Source organism: Dryas octopetala, chromosome 3 (assembly GCF_963921425.1).
Source record: "Dryas octopetala chromosome 3, drDryOcto1.1, whole genome shotgun sequence".
In the NCBI taxonomy this organism is placed as follows: Eukaryota; Viridiplantae; Streptophyta; class Magnoliopsida; order Rosales; family Rosaceae; genus Dryas; species Dryas octopetala.
In genome coordinates, this window is record NC_141368.1 from 27,269,690 (window position 1) to 27,282,762 (window position 13,073).

At 35.2% G+C, this 13,073-nt stretch overlaps 2 protein-coding genes and 1 pseudogene across 6 annotated transcripts; all 3 read left to right on the top strand.

Annotated features, from left to right (window-relative positions):
- The first annotated feature begins 681 nt into the window (after positions 1–681).
- On the top strand, positions 682–5,181 carry LOC147292177 (uncharacterized). Of its 5 annotated transcripts, none has more exons than XM_086237501.1 (7): positions 682–1,084; positions 1,588–1,689; positions 2,521–2,729; positions 2,895–2,961; positions 3,448–3,528; positions 4,288–4,481; positions 4,870–5,181. In XM_086237501.1, the coding sequence occupies exons 3-6, from the start codon at positions 2,643–2,645 to the stop codon at positions 4,410–4,412; spliced, it is 360 nt and encodes a 119-aa protein (XP_086093627.1). In that variant the 5' UTR covers positions 682–1,084; positions 1,588–1,689; positions 2,521–2,642; the 3' UTR covers positions 4,413–4,481; positions 4,870–5,181. The 5 variants fall into 5 exon arrangements, 3 of the variants coding, with proteins under 3 accessions (XP_086093627.1, XP_086093626.1, XP_086093625.1); XM_086237499.1 differs by having other exon boundaries at positions 683–1,084; positions 2,517–2,729; XR_015121272.1 differs by adding an exon at positions 3,760–3,818 and having other exon boundaries at positions 690–1,084; positions 2,517–2,961.
- Positions 5,182–8,007: 2,826 nt separating this feature from the next.
- On the top strand, positions 8,008–8,205 carry LOC147292178 (arabinogalactan protein 23 pseudogene; annotated as a pseudogene).
- Positions 8,206–10,353: 2,148 nt separating this feature from the next.
- On the top strand, positions 10,354–11,539 carry LOC147292179 (uncharacterized). Its single transcript, XM_086237858.1, has one exon. It carries the CDS (start codon positions 10,416–10,418, stop codon positions 11,400–11,402), a length of 987 nt encoding a protein of 328 aa, XP_086093984.1. The 5' UTR covers positions 10,354–10,415; the 3' UTR covers positions 11,403–11,539.
- The last annotated feature ends 1,534 nt before the right edge of the window (positions 11,540–13,073 follow it).

Consider the following 13,073-nt stretch of genomic DNA (forward strand, 5'->3'; position numbering starts at 1 on the left):
AAAAAGCGCGCTTGAGCTTGGTTCGATTGAAGGAGGGGAATGAGATTGATTTTTCAGTTTATGTATTCCATGAACTTTTTTTCTTCTTGTTTCCTTTAGGTTTTCGATATCTTCTTTCTCATTTATTTCACATTTAAGTGCATGAATGACATATATATATAATACAATGCAATAAAAGAGCATTCTGGTTCTGGGTTAACGTTGTACAAGGTTCCAAAACCCCCCCCCCCCCCTTTTTTTTGGTGCTTGGTCTTTATTTTTCAACTACTCTTGCATGGTTGATCTCTAAACTTTCACTTTATAGGTCCAATATTGTTTATAGTAAATTAGGGAAACCCCCTTCAAACAAATATTACTTCCATTCAAATTCATATTAATTGTTTTACAATTGTTAACCTCTTTGGCTAAATACCAAATTAGTTTTCGTTCAGTGCTACAAAAAAGCTCATACATATCACTATATTAGTATCAATTTTAAAGATATTCAATATAATATAATTTTTAATATCATTTAAAAGTTTTTTTTTTCAAAAATTGATATATAAACTATTTTACATATTATTAGGATTTTGAATGTGATATATTATGTTGGACAAATTTATTAACTCTGCTTTAAAAGTGATATATATACAAATAAATGATGAGAAAATTTAAGAACGAGAAAAATGCGGTACTGTTCACCACTTAAAATTTTTTTGGCAACCCGTGTTTACACACACCCACACTCACATCCAAACTGAATCACCCCCAGACCAAACCCACACCCACACCCTAACTCATCATCTTCTTCATCGATCTCCGACGAAGATATATAGATTGAGCTCGAAGATTAAGCTAGCTAGCTGGCCGGCTTCCAATCCACCCAGCTTTAAGATGTTGAGAGCGAAGGCTTGTAGATCGAGATCGATGGGTTGAGCACTCGCGAAGGGTTGCAGAGAGTGAACGCGACAGAGAGACAGAGAGAAGTCTGAGAAGTTGCAAACAGAGAGAGAGAGAGAGAGAGCTCGATCTGGATGACGTCGCGAGATCCAGATCGACCCAGAGAAGCCTTCCTGATACCACTTTCCAGCCTTCACGATTTCAGGTATTTGATGAGATTGTTTTGTTATTTTTTCTTTTTAATTTTAAGTTTAGATTTCGGATTTAGGGTTCTAATATCTACAGGTTGTTTGAACATGAGAGTTTTGTTTTTTGGGTGTTTATGGAATTTGGGTGTTTTGTAGTTTGTTTGAACTCGGGTCTGTTTGAATTTGGGTGCTAGAATTCTTTGTATTTACTTGAAATATGGAACATTATGTAATGATCATTCATTTTGGGTCTGTGTTATGAATTTGGCTCTACCTGGGTTTTGTTCCTTTCACCAAGAATTTGGCTCTTCCTGATTTTGGCATTTTGGGCTGCTTATGGATCTCTGTTTGGTTTATTTGAAGTTTCTGTTATTCTGAAGTCTGAATTATGTTCGTCAATGATGATATTTATATGGGTTACTTGTAATTTCAGATAGTCTATTTTATATGCATTCATTTGATGCTTATCTTTGTATAAAGTCTTTTGCACATAAGGTTATAATTTATATGAGCTCTGCAGTCAATTCTCACTCAGTATACATCACAACTGATGATGCCAGCTATCTCTCTGATGGCCTCATTCATAACAAGAGACGCAAAGCCGCTCATGAGAGAAAAAAGGGTACATCACATATATATATTTATATATATATATATATGTGTATGTATATATAATAAGTGATTTATGTGTACGTGCATCCATATGTTTCCATTCTTTTGATTGATTAGGTGATTTGTTGGAGGATTGATATGTACATGTTCTTCGCTTGTAGTTTGATCTGCCATTAGTGGTATATACTATATATAGTATTACATTGTACAAGTTTACAGTATGATCATACTTTCTTCTTTTTGTATTAATTTTTGTTTTTGTAATATCTCTGCTTTGATGATTTCAATCTTTCCAATTTGTTAATTCGTTCCATTGTGATTTTGTTTTCTTAATGAATTCTTTGTTAACACTTTAATTGTTACTTCTTGTATACATATATATGTGTATTAGTGTAACTTGATGGATTTTATAAGTTTATTATTTATTTATTATGGTAGACTGTATGAGTCTTCTATGGGGACAATTCAATTCTTCTTTCTTTTTGGTTAAACAATTGTATTCTCCTTTCATTGTTTGCATTTTTTCTTATTTAGAGTTTTCTTTACTCAGGCTCATGCATTTTATGAAACCTTGCAGTAGTAATTAAATACTGTAGATGACATGCTGCTCTTCAAATTAATTGATTTGCATTTACTAAACGATGCACCTTTTTAAAAACCCACTGTTAATTTGGCATCTCCAAGCAGCTCTCTCTCTTGTAGTAAAATTATTAAATTGATGCAAGAAGATGAGTTTGTTTTAGCATTGATGACAATAAATTAAAAGTTTTGCATTTAGATTGTTGAGATTTGGTAATTTTGGTTGTGAATGGATTTTAAAGAATGAAATCTCCTCAGGGAGGCCATGGACTGGGGAAGAGCATCGAGTATTCCTAGCTGGATTGAAGAAGCTTGGGAAAGGTGATTGGAGGGGAATAGCTAGAAATTTTGTGACCACCAGAACCCCAACCCAGATTGCTAGTCATGCACAGAAGTATTTCCTCAGGCAGGCTACAAATGACGAGGAAACGAAGATCAAGCCTTTTTGACATGCACTTTAAAGACTTTTCTGTATCTCTCTCTCTCTCTCTCTCTCTCTCTCTCTCTCTCTCTCTCTCTCTCTCTCTCTCTCTCTCTCTCTCTCTCTCTCTATCTCTCTCTCTCTCTAATCTCTCTCTGTACTATGTATATTTTAGTGTCATATAAATTACTAGTTTAGACTTGATGGACCTACAGGATCAAGGTACTCTAGACTCCTCACGATCACCAACATATAAAGCTACTGAAACTAGCTTCCTCACAGGTAAGTCCATATATTGTGTCCATATATTCTAATTTAAGGATATAAAATGTCATGTATTGTTTGAATTTTGTATAATAGAAATACATATGTGACAGCATGGTGTAATGGTGTGGATCCAATCTTGTGTATGGGAAAAGAAATTGCTTGAGTATCATTGTTCTTTTTTTTCTTTGGTCCACTTGTGTAAATGTTTTTTCTTTCTTCCCCAGTTTCAGTGCACTAGCCATGTTAGTCTATTGGCCAATTATTAATTTATGGGTTAATTTAGACCAAAATTTTTATAAGGGTTCTACTACTGGTGTTGTACTTTATAAAATTGTCTGACTGTTTAAATCTTACTTCTTAGATTTAATAATGGGAAAGGATAAGAATGCATGATTGGTCTATCTCATGCTCCAATCAGATTGTTTAATTTCTGGATTTGCTGTATTGGGTTTTGTTGATGCACAATTCTAATAACGTACTGCCTTTTCTTTGGTATTACAGCTTTCCTTCTCGTTCAGACCAAAATTGTTGATTTTTTGTGGATTCAAAGATCTGCATATTCAACCCAAAACATAAATCAAGGTGCAAGCCAATATAAAGTAGTTTAATGGAATTTATATTATTTTTTATTTTTGGGTTCCTTCATATCAGAGTTTATTTGGGTTCCTTTACTTCATGTTCTTTTATGCTTAACCTAGATATAATGTTTCTTTAGTGCTTGTCTCTGCTGTCCTTTCACCTTATATTGATCATAGATAGTTTTATATCTTTATGTTCTATAATTCTCTGACCTTGCTGACTTTTGCTACTCAGGTTCTTGCCTCTCTCCATCATGCAGTCATTCCTTATCTATCTAATCTTGTCTTGTTATGGTAAAGTTAAATACTAAAGTGGTTTTATTTTATTTTTCATATATTTTCTTTGTAACTTTGAGTCTAATTCATTGCTTGACAACATATATGCAGCGACTTCTTAACTAAATCATACAACATTGGTGGTGTTATCAGTGTCATGGCTCTTAGCAGCCTCTTCATCCTCATAAAAAATATGGTTTAGACTTTAGAGTACCCCAACTTTTATGAGAAACTTTATGCATTGTTGGTTCCTTTAATTTTTATGGCAAAACATTGGTCAATATCTTTTCAGGTAATGCTAATTACTACTATTGTAACAGTTTTCAGAAGCTAAAGTTGTATAGCTAGTGAGAAAACCCAGGAAATTGACATAAATTTTTTATCCTTTTAGATATGTTGTGTTCATGATAATCAATTGAATGCAACATAAAATATATTCTATGTGATAGCTAATTATAAGGCCTGATATGGATTATACAATCCACAGAGCTTACCGGCTCTGCCATGGCTGGTGCTCTTGGTGGGTTCAATGCCCACGCCAGCAATATTGTTACTGCAATCTACATAGCCACTGGCCAGGATCCTGCTCAGAATGTAGAGAGCTCTCACTGAATTAACATGATGGAAGCTGTGAACAATGGCAGGGACCTTTACATCTCAGTCAGCGTGCCTTCCATTGAGGTACAATACAACTAATTGATGCTTCTTTTGAGTGAATTTATCTCATTCTGAATTTTAAATGAGTTTTGAAGTTGATGTCAAATCCATGGCCTAGTTTTTTGGGGAATGTTATTCTTTTGCTTGTGTTTCTTGCATTTTTTCCTTTCTCATGTACACTACCTATCTTTATTGACATGCCCTTTGCAGTATATTGCACTTGCAAATCACTATATGTTTGAAAATTTTCATATATTTTTATTCTTACAAGTTACAATGAATTTAGATAACAATATAGACCATTTGCTATGAAATCTTGAATATTTTAGTAATGTGATTTGGTATGAAAACTCAATTTGTTTCTTTTTAGTACTGTGATTTTGTAATTTTGTTTGATTTTTCCAATTGTTAGGTGATCGAATTTATAAGGAAAGCAGTACACATGGGAAGGAAATTGAAGTCAATGAGGTGCAGATTTCATGGGTTAATTTTGATTCAATCAGTTTGTAAAATTATTTTCCCTCATGAACTGCTATGATACAAATTAGAACAAGTGTGCACTGCCATGCCTTATATTTGTACATGTTGATGACTATATAGGCCTAACTTAGATTTAATTAAGGATGGGGTTAGAGATGAGGTCTCCAACTAATTTTTGTGATATGTAGACATATTTTGGGTACTTGGAGATATTGAAATTTATGTGAATTGAGGATCTTTACTATGTAATGGATGTTGAGCATTTATCTCAATGGGTTGGCCACTAAAAAAATATGCAATACAAGTGTAATGGTATTGAGCAATTATCTCAGTTTTCAAGCAAAAAATTGATATCTAAACAGGGTTTACATAACAATAATTTCAAAATATACGAGATCAGTTCTTTCAATGTAAGTGATATTAATCATGCCTTCAAAATCAGTTCCATCACTCAAACTGATGTCTATGAGTATATTTATACCAGTTTCATACTCTTAAAACATATAATTCAGATATACGATATCATTTATTAGAACCAATAACGATATCTATGAGACTATTTATATCAGTTCCGTAATTCAGGAACATATAAGTCTGATCTAAGATATATGTTCTTGTACACAATACAGATGTCTATGTAAATAATTATACCAGTTATACTATTATACGATTAAAACCATATTATTCATTTATAAGATATCAGTTATAAATATAATACTGATATAATATATTATAAATATATTATAAATATATCATTTACTACGTTTTTAACCATCCGGGAAGGAAAAATATATCGCATTTAAAAAAAGGAACTGACGTAAAAAATGATATAGATATCAGTTCAAAACTAATATGTAAACCAATGAGAATATATATCACGCTTTCCAATATCAAATTTTAGGGGCCTTAGATATCGGTAAATTATTAATATGTATGACCTTTTTTGTAGTAGTGATTTTAGGGATGATGAGTTAGCCCACAGACGTTGAGATACCCAAAATGCCCTTAAGCCTTCATAACTAACATTCAACACAAGTTGACTTCATGTACGTGGGGAAAATCATTTAATTCTCCTTATATCTTGGTTATTGATTGTTGTTGTAATCAATTTTGAATTTCAATAATAAAATTCAGATTTAAGTCATATATCTTGTATAATATTCTCCATATATATATATTTTATATATTTGGAATGCTTAAATGCTAATACATAATTTATCTACATTAATTAAAGGGGCTACGTTTTATAGCCCAAAATGGAAAATAGGCTTTAAACCCACAATCAAAAAATGGGTCCAAACCCAGTCCATTAAAATGAAATCATGTTAAAAAAACACGCTGAGCACGTACAAATGCCTAGCACTCCGCCATTTTTTGTTTTTTTCTCGACTGGGCATTAGAGCAGGTTCACCCACGTGTGTTAGGTCGAATGGTCACACGTGCTCCACGTCACCCAATATGAGTTGTCCACGTATTTGGTTTAAGCGACGCTACACGTTGCTTGTAAGGGTCTTGGGACACATTGACAAATAAGTCCTTAATATAAAACATGTTTAATTGACATTCTCTGCATACATTATAATTGAAAAAGAGAGTTTTCTCAATAATTACATTGTAGATAATTAGCTTAGGCATTAATGTGTTCAACTCACTCTTGCAATGTGCAAGTGATAATATTGCGTTCAATTCAAAATCTAGGCTAACTTCAATTGCCATCCTTTTTTGGATGAATAAAAAATATATTGGAAATCATCACGAAATTTAATTAATCCCCTTGTGTGCTAATCTCATACTAATCAAATAAAATTACGTCGTTCTACAGTGTAGACGTACGCATAATTGGAACCATTAATTTTTTCAATATATCACCCTTTAAAGATCATCTCTGAGAAAAATCAACCAAATTGAAAATTGGTTAGTCATATAACTGTTACAAAATAATTAAACATATGGTTTTGATAACAATTAGACTCACTGTATGTTTATTCAATAACAACTAGCTAACCAAACGATTTCCATTGTGGTTGATTTTGCAAAGACGCATGATCTTTAAAATGAATAGTTCTAATTATGAGCCTACACAGTGAAACGACCTAATTCTAATTAATTAGCATGAAATCAGTACACAAGGGATTAGTAGAGAATCCAAATCCTTTAGCTCATAATATCAAATATGTATTCTCACAATTATTGTGTGAGTGCAAATTTGCTCACCGCCTTATTAAGATGGCCGGTGAGCTTTACCACCGTATTGGGAGTCTGCCATATGTCATGTGGAGGAGTAAAACTTCAATATAACGGTTGCATACACTCATTATCTCTATTCTCTCATCATGTGGTTGCGGGATGAGAGAGAGACACGTGGGTGTATACACCCGTAATAGTTAGCTATTTAAAATTAACATATTGAAATTAATACTATTATAGTAAGAGAGAGAGAGAGAGAGAGAGAGAGAGAGAGAGAGAGAGAGAGAAAATAATAATTTAAAATAAATGAAAATACTATTATTGGGTTTTTTATTTTAAATTTTTTTATTATAATTATATTTTAATACATTAATTTTAAAAAGTTGACCATATATAGTTTACCACAATTGGCAGGCTCGTAATATGATGCTCACCACGAGCAAATTTGCACTCTTACCGGTCACCACAAAGGAGGCAACTCAAACTAAATTCATACCTTGGTGGAGTACGTGGGCTGGACTCGGGGAAAATCCTGAATGGAGGTGGAGCTGTAAGGGCGATAATTAAGTTATTTGTTTGATGATGGTTGTTGAGATCGCTTGAATCTCGTTAAGGATGACTATTTTGGACACAACTGGCAAATGACACGAAATAATCGAAAACAAAACCCAAAAAACAGCAATGCAAAAACAAAACCCCAAAAAAGGAAAAATATGGAAAAGCTCGATGAAGTACTGTTATATTCCAAAAAGCAGCATGAACCTCTCCTATAAAACACTCCCAATCCCATCACATTCCACAGGCAGCACTCTTCATTCCAAAGGTGTTTACGTTTGATCATTCTCATTTCTCTTAGACAAACGCCTAACACCTTCACAGCACCATGGAAATGAAGAAGATCGCTTGCACTATTCTCTTCGCTGCTGCCTCTGTCAGTGCTGTTATGGCTCATGAGGGCACCAGCCACTCCCCTGCCCAAGCACCAGGACCTAGCACTGCTGCCGCCGCCGTTGGCCTGCCCGCCTTGGGGTCCATGGTTGGTGCCTCCCTTGTGTCATTCATTGCCTTTTACTTGCAATAAAATGATCAAGAAAGAATATATGAGAAAGATAGAGAGACGACGAAACGCTTGAAAAGATTCAATTGAAGGAGGGGAATCAGATTGATTTTTGAGTTTCATGTACTCCAAGAACCATATTTCTTCCTTTACTTTAGGGTTAATGTCAATCTCTCTTCTTACTCATTTCTTTCACTATTATGTGAATGACACACACACACACATATATATATAATGCAATTCAATAAAAGAGCTCTATATATGGTTCTGGGTTGTACACGGTTTCTCTCTTTTTTCTTTTTTTTTGGTGCTTGATCTCTATTTTTCAATTAATTTTGTATGATTGATCTTGGAACTCTCTTTTAACGGAAAATATATATATATATCATGTAGCTGTAGTGCTGTACAAATTAGCTCTTAAAAGTGGTGAAGGTGGGTGGGGTATAGTTATGATTAAGCTAAGTTCAGGGTTTGATTCCCTCAAATGTAACAAAAAAAAATTGTAAAAAAGAAAATAGGGTGTTGGAAAGAGAAAATGGGTGGGTATAGAAAGTTGAGTTTATTACTACATTAATTAATTAACATTAGTTTTTAATTCTATTATTAAAGGTGACGTGTTTGTGGGAAATATATGGATTATTGAGTTTCCTAAATTGATTGTGGCATGAATGTTGAAGTCTCGGTATGCCCCAAAGTCCAAACCCAGATTTTAGGGATGAAGATATGGGATCTTCCTCTTCATACATTAATTGTGGAGGTATAATATGTGGGGAATTAATTACTCTAGGGTACATGACAAGTATTTTATTTAACCTCTACTATACCTATTGTTCAAATTTAACAATAAGGTCACATTTGTAAGTTATGATATTAAAAAAATATGTTATTTTTTTTTTCTCTCTCTCTCTCACGATCCACACTGCTCCACAACGAAGTTTCTTGCTCCTGCTTTCTCCCAACAAATGGCGACCACCGGTGTGCTCCCTACACCAGCGCCGACTCAACCCACCCTCCCCGCTACCGGCTGGCCACCACTTGCAGCAAATCGATGCGAGAAAGGGGAGTAATGTCGCAGGCTTCCTCTCTCTCTCTCTCTTTCTTTCTTTCTTTCTTTCTCTCTCTCTCTCTCTCTGTGCTTGATCGAAGCCTGCTCGAAGCCTTCTAATGGATCTGCTCCGAGCTTGATCGAAGCCTTCTAGATCTGCTTTGACCACTCCGACTTCTCCTTGATTGGGCATGATCACAGCTTGTGGTACGTAGACTCCTACTTTGATTTTTTATCAGTAGAAGGTTCTTGATTCTGAAACTGCAATTTCTGGAACATTGGAAGTAAACTGAAACTGCAGTTTATTGGAGTTGTAGTTACTAACTGCAGTTTCAGAAACTGCAAATGAACTGAAACTGCAGTTTATTTGAGTTGTAAGCTTGCAGTTGTAGTGTAAGTGAAACTGCAGTTTCTGAAACTGTAAGTGAAACTGCAGTTTCTGAAACTGTAAGTGAAACTGCAGTTTCTGAAACTCCAAAGTAAACTGAAACTGCAGTTTTTTTGGAGTTGCAGGCTTGCAATTGCAGAACGATGCTTGTGAGTGAAGATGAACAATTGTCGATTTGGTAAAGTTGAAGAAAGAGATCGATTTGGCAAAAAAAAGAAGAATATCAGTTTTGGGCTGTTTGTGTAGCTGGTTTGGTTGTTATGCGTTTCTTTTGGAAGGTGTCCGCATGTTATATATTGGGGGGCTAGTAGATAGTGTCCGCAAGTTAATAAAAATAGATTGAGTAGTTTTAGTTAATATTTTGCTTTGTTAGTACCTTATAATTAATGGACTCATATGTGGGGAAGGGAGCTATTAGAATTGGGTATTCATTGGCGTGTAGGGGATGGTCAGTCTATTCAAGTTTGTGGACCGTGGTGAGTTGTTTTCTGCTTAATTCGAATATATCAGTGGGATTTAGTTGAGATCTAGGCCGTCCACGTACCCTTAGATATTTTTAGCTATAACATGGTGCTGTACTGCTGTGAAATTGAATAATTAGCATTTTCCTAGCCGTAAAAATAATATAAAAAAAGTACCATTTTCCTTTGTGACATGGCCTACATGAAATTCATTTGGGCCGGGCCTCTAACTTTGGGTCATTCTGCTTAAATTTAGGGATACATCGCCTTTTGCTTTTTCTCGTCTTAACCTTTCCCCATCTCTCTCTCTCTCTCTCTCTAAATTTTTGGTTCACCAAAAATGGCCGCCATGATCTCACGCAGACTCAGCTCCAAGCTTGTAAGATCCTTTCATTCTTCTTCATCATTGTCCTTATCCTACTCCACCTACTTCATCACCCAAAAGCTCCAAAATCCTAAAACCCCTAAACCCTTCGCCCACTTCTCCAATCCCACTTTCCCTCAAACACTCTCAAACCCTGAATTCGATCTTTCAAACCCTTTCACATCTTCATCAACCCCCACCACCATTGTCAACGACTACGAAACAGCACCAAATCCAAAACCCATAAACCCCAATCTCGATTTCTTTGGGTCACATTCAAGTTCCAGTACACAATTCAAAAGCCTTCACCAAAGGGTCTTTGATCCTGAACCCAATAATTTCAATCTTGGTTTTACACGATCATGTTCAAGTTTCAGTACCAATTTGTACAATCCTAGGCTGAAATGGTTATCAGATAACAAACCCAGATTTCTTTCAACCTCTGGTTCATCATCATCATCATCATCATCACCAGAATCTGAGAAACCCCAAAAGCCTAGTGAATACCCCAGCCAAAACCCTGAGTTCAAGCACCAAGAAATCGAAGGACCGACCGTGGAGCGTGACCTCTCTGCTCTGGCCAATGAGACCAGAGCAGTTCTCGAAGGCATGGCGAAGAACATGTACAGTCTGAGCAGGGCAGTGGCTCTTCTGGGTTTGGTCCAACTCGGCCTTGGAGCTTGGATTTCATACATCACTCGGTCTTCGCCAATTCCGGAGGTCTCAATTCAGAGCTTTCTGGCATTTGGGTTGCCCTTCTCATTGGCATTCATGTTGAGGCAGTCTTTGAAGCCCATACACTTCTTTACGAAGATGGAATTGCAAGGTAGGCTGCAGATTTTGACTCTCACTCTTCAGGTTGCTAAAAATTTGAATATCTTCTTTGTTCGGGTTCGTGGACTTTCTCTCTTGTGTATTGCTGGTTTGTCGGTTGGAGTTTTGTTCACAATGCTTACAAGATAGTTTTAGTTATGATTAATAAGATTGTTTTCATGAATTTTGATTCGTGATTATGTTGTTGGATTGTCATATGGTTGATTTACCAAATTCGAATCAGATTATTAGTTATGGAGTATTTCCATTTTTGTTTGCTGTGTTAACAGATTTTACCACCCAAGATATAGGATATGGATTGTAGTATTGGCATAGTTATGAGTAGGGTTGGCGCTTTGCAATCTGCTGCGATGATACGATTTGAACTCAACATGAAGTTAACGGATTATATTAGATTTGTCATTACATAACACCAACTCATTAATTACACTTGCTAATTCGAATAATAAACATGTCAAATTAGAGCAAATACGAATAACTCAATCTTGACACAGCAAACATGTTTATTTGATATCATATAAAGAAATGGCTAATTTTCTTATTTTTTAATGAGAGGAATTGAGAATTATACGATTATTTTGTAGATTTTGATAGTATCACGATTCTATCTTATGAGTGTTGATCATAAATTTGGTTTAGAAATAAGAGGATTTGGAATTTTTTGATCACAATATATGTGGCTCAACACATACACGATACAATTAATAATGGATATGTTAGGTTTGTTTCAACTCCTTTGATTAATCAAATATTTCGGGTTATGATTAATTAGTATTTGGCACAAATACCCACAATCAATTCGATGGGCATGTTTGTTAGTGGCTTTTGGAGAGCTTAAAAGCGCTTTTACATATATTTGGCAAAAAAAAGTTAAAAGTCCTATTAGATTATAGAAGTACTTGTATACATTGAGAAAGGTTATGAAGCACTTCCACGTATATTTACACAAAGCACTTTGATTTTTAGTATACAAATTTATGTACTTCTAACAAAAACACTCTCTGGATAAGCACTCCTGAGGATTTGCCTAGGCAACTCTTTATTTTAGTATGCATAAAGTTAATTTGAAATGTTGGTGCCATTGTAACTGGAAAAGCATATGGTGTTACATTGTCTCCGCACCTGCAAATACTGACGCATACTTATGCTTTCTGCTGTAAGAGAGAGGAGAGCTAGTGGATACAGCAATCAGCAGAATCCAAAATTGATGTATTATGTATTTGTAGGTGAAGGAACTCTGTTGGAATAATAAATGAGTGGCTGTTCCTATTCTTTCCTCGAGTAGCCAGAAAGGCCTGTTTACTGTTATTAGGCTATTGTAGCCCTTTGAGGCATTTAATATTTGTTCGTTGGGTGCTGTTCCCAGCCCCTTATTTGTACCAAGATAGCAGAATGCTGTCTTCATAATGTTAATGAGATTAAGTGTCTCTATGTGGATGTAGGCTTGGTTTTCTTCCAGCTGAACCACCAAATCCTTTTGTCTTCCTGTTAAGCTTAACAGCTTAAGCTTTTCTTCATGGTATCAGAGCACTAAGCTCCTTAACCATTCCGCATTTTTTTTTCTTACTCTTCTTACATGGGGGAAGAACAAGAGAAACACCCTTTTGGGTCGCCCTTGGGTCTGAACGTATATGTACCCTCTCCTTCATCACCATTTACTTTGGGTTTGTCTGAACCAGAGTCCAATCCAAGTCTCAGACTTTGCTCTGTTTTACTGAATGGCCTGAACTACATTCCTTGGTCTAGAGCTATTACTTTGGCTTTAGGAGGAAGATCAAAACTTGGCTATATCAATGGAAA

What these genes read in the sequence shown, in the direction of transcription:
- LOC147292177 (XM_086237501.1), top strand. Translation starts at nt 2,643, where the DNA reads ATGCACAGAAGTATTTCCTCAGGCAGGCTACAAATGACGAGGAAACGA. An exon ending in TGCACTTTAAAGACTTTTCT is followed by an intron (nt 2,730 to 2,894) that starts GTATCTCTCTCT and finishes ATGGACCTACAG; the next exon opens with GATCAAGGTACTCTAGACTC. An exon ending in AACCCAAAACATAAATCAAG is followed by an intron (nt 3,529 to 4,287) that starts GTGCAAGCCAAT and finishes TACAATCCACAG; the next exon opens with AGCTTACCGGCTCTGCCATG.
- LOC147292179 (XM_086237858.1), top strand. Translation starts at nt 10,416, where the DNA reads ATGGCCGCCATGATCTCACGCAGACTCAGCTCCAAGCTTGTAAGATCC.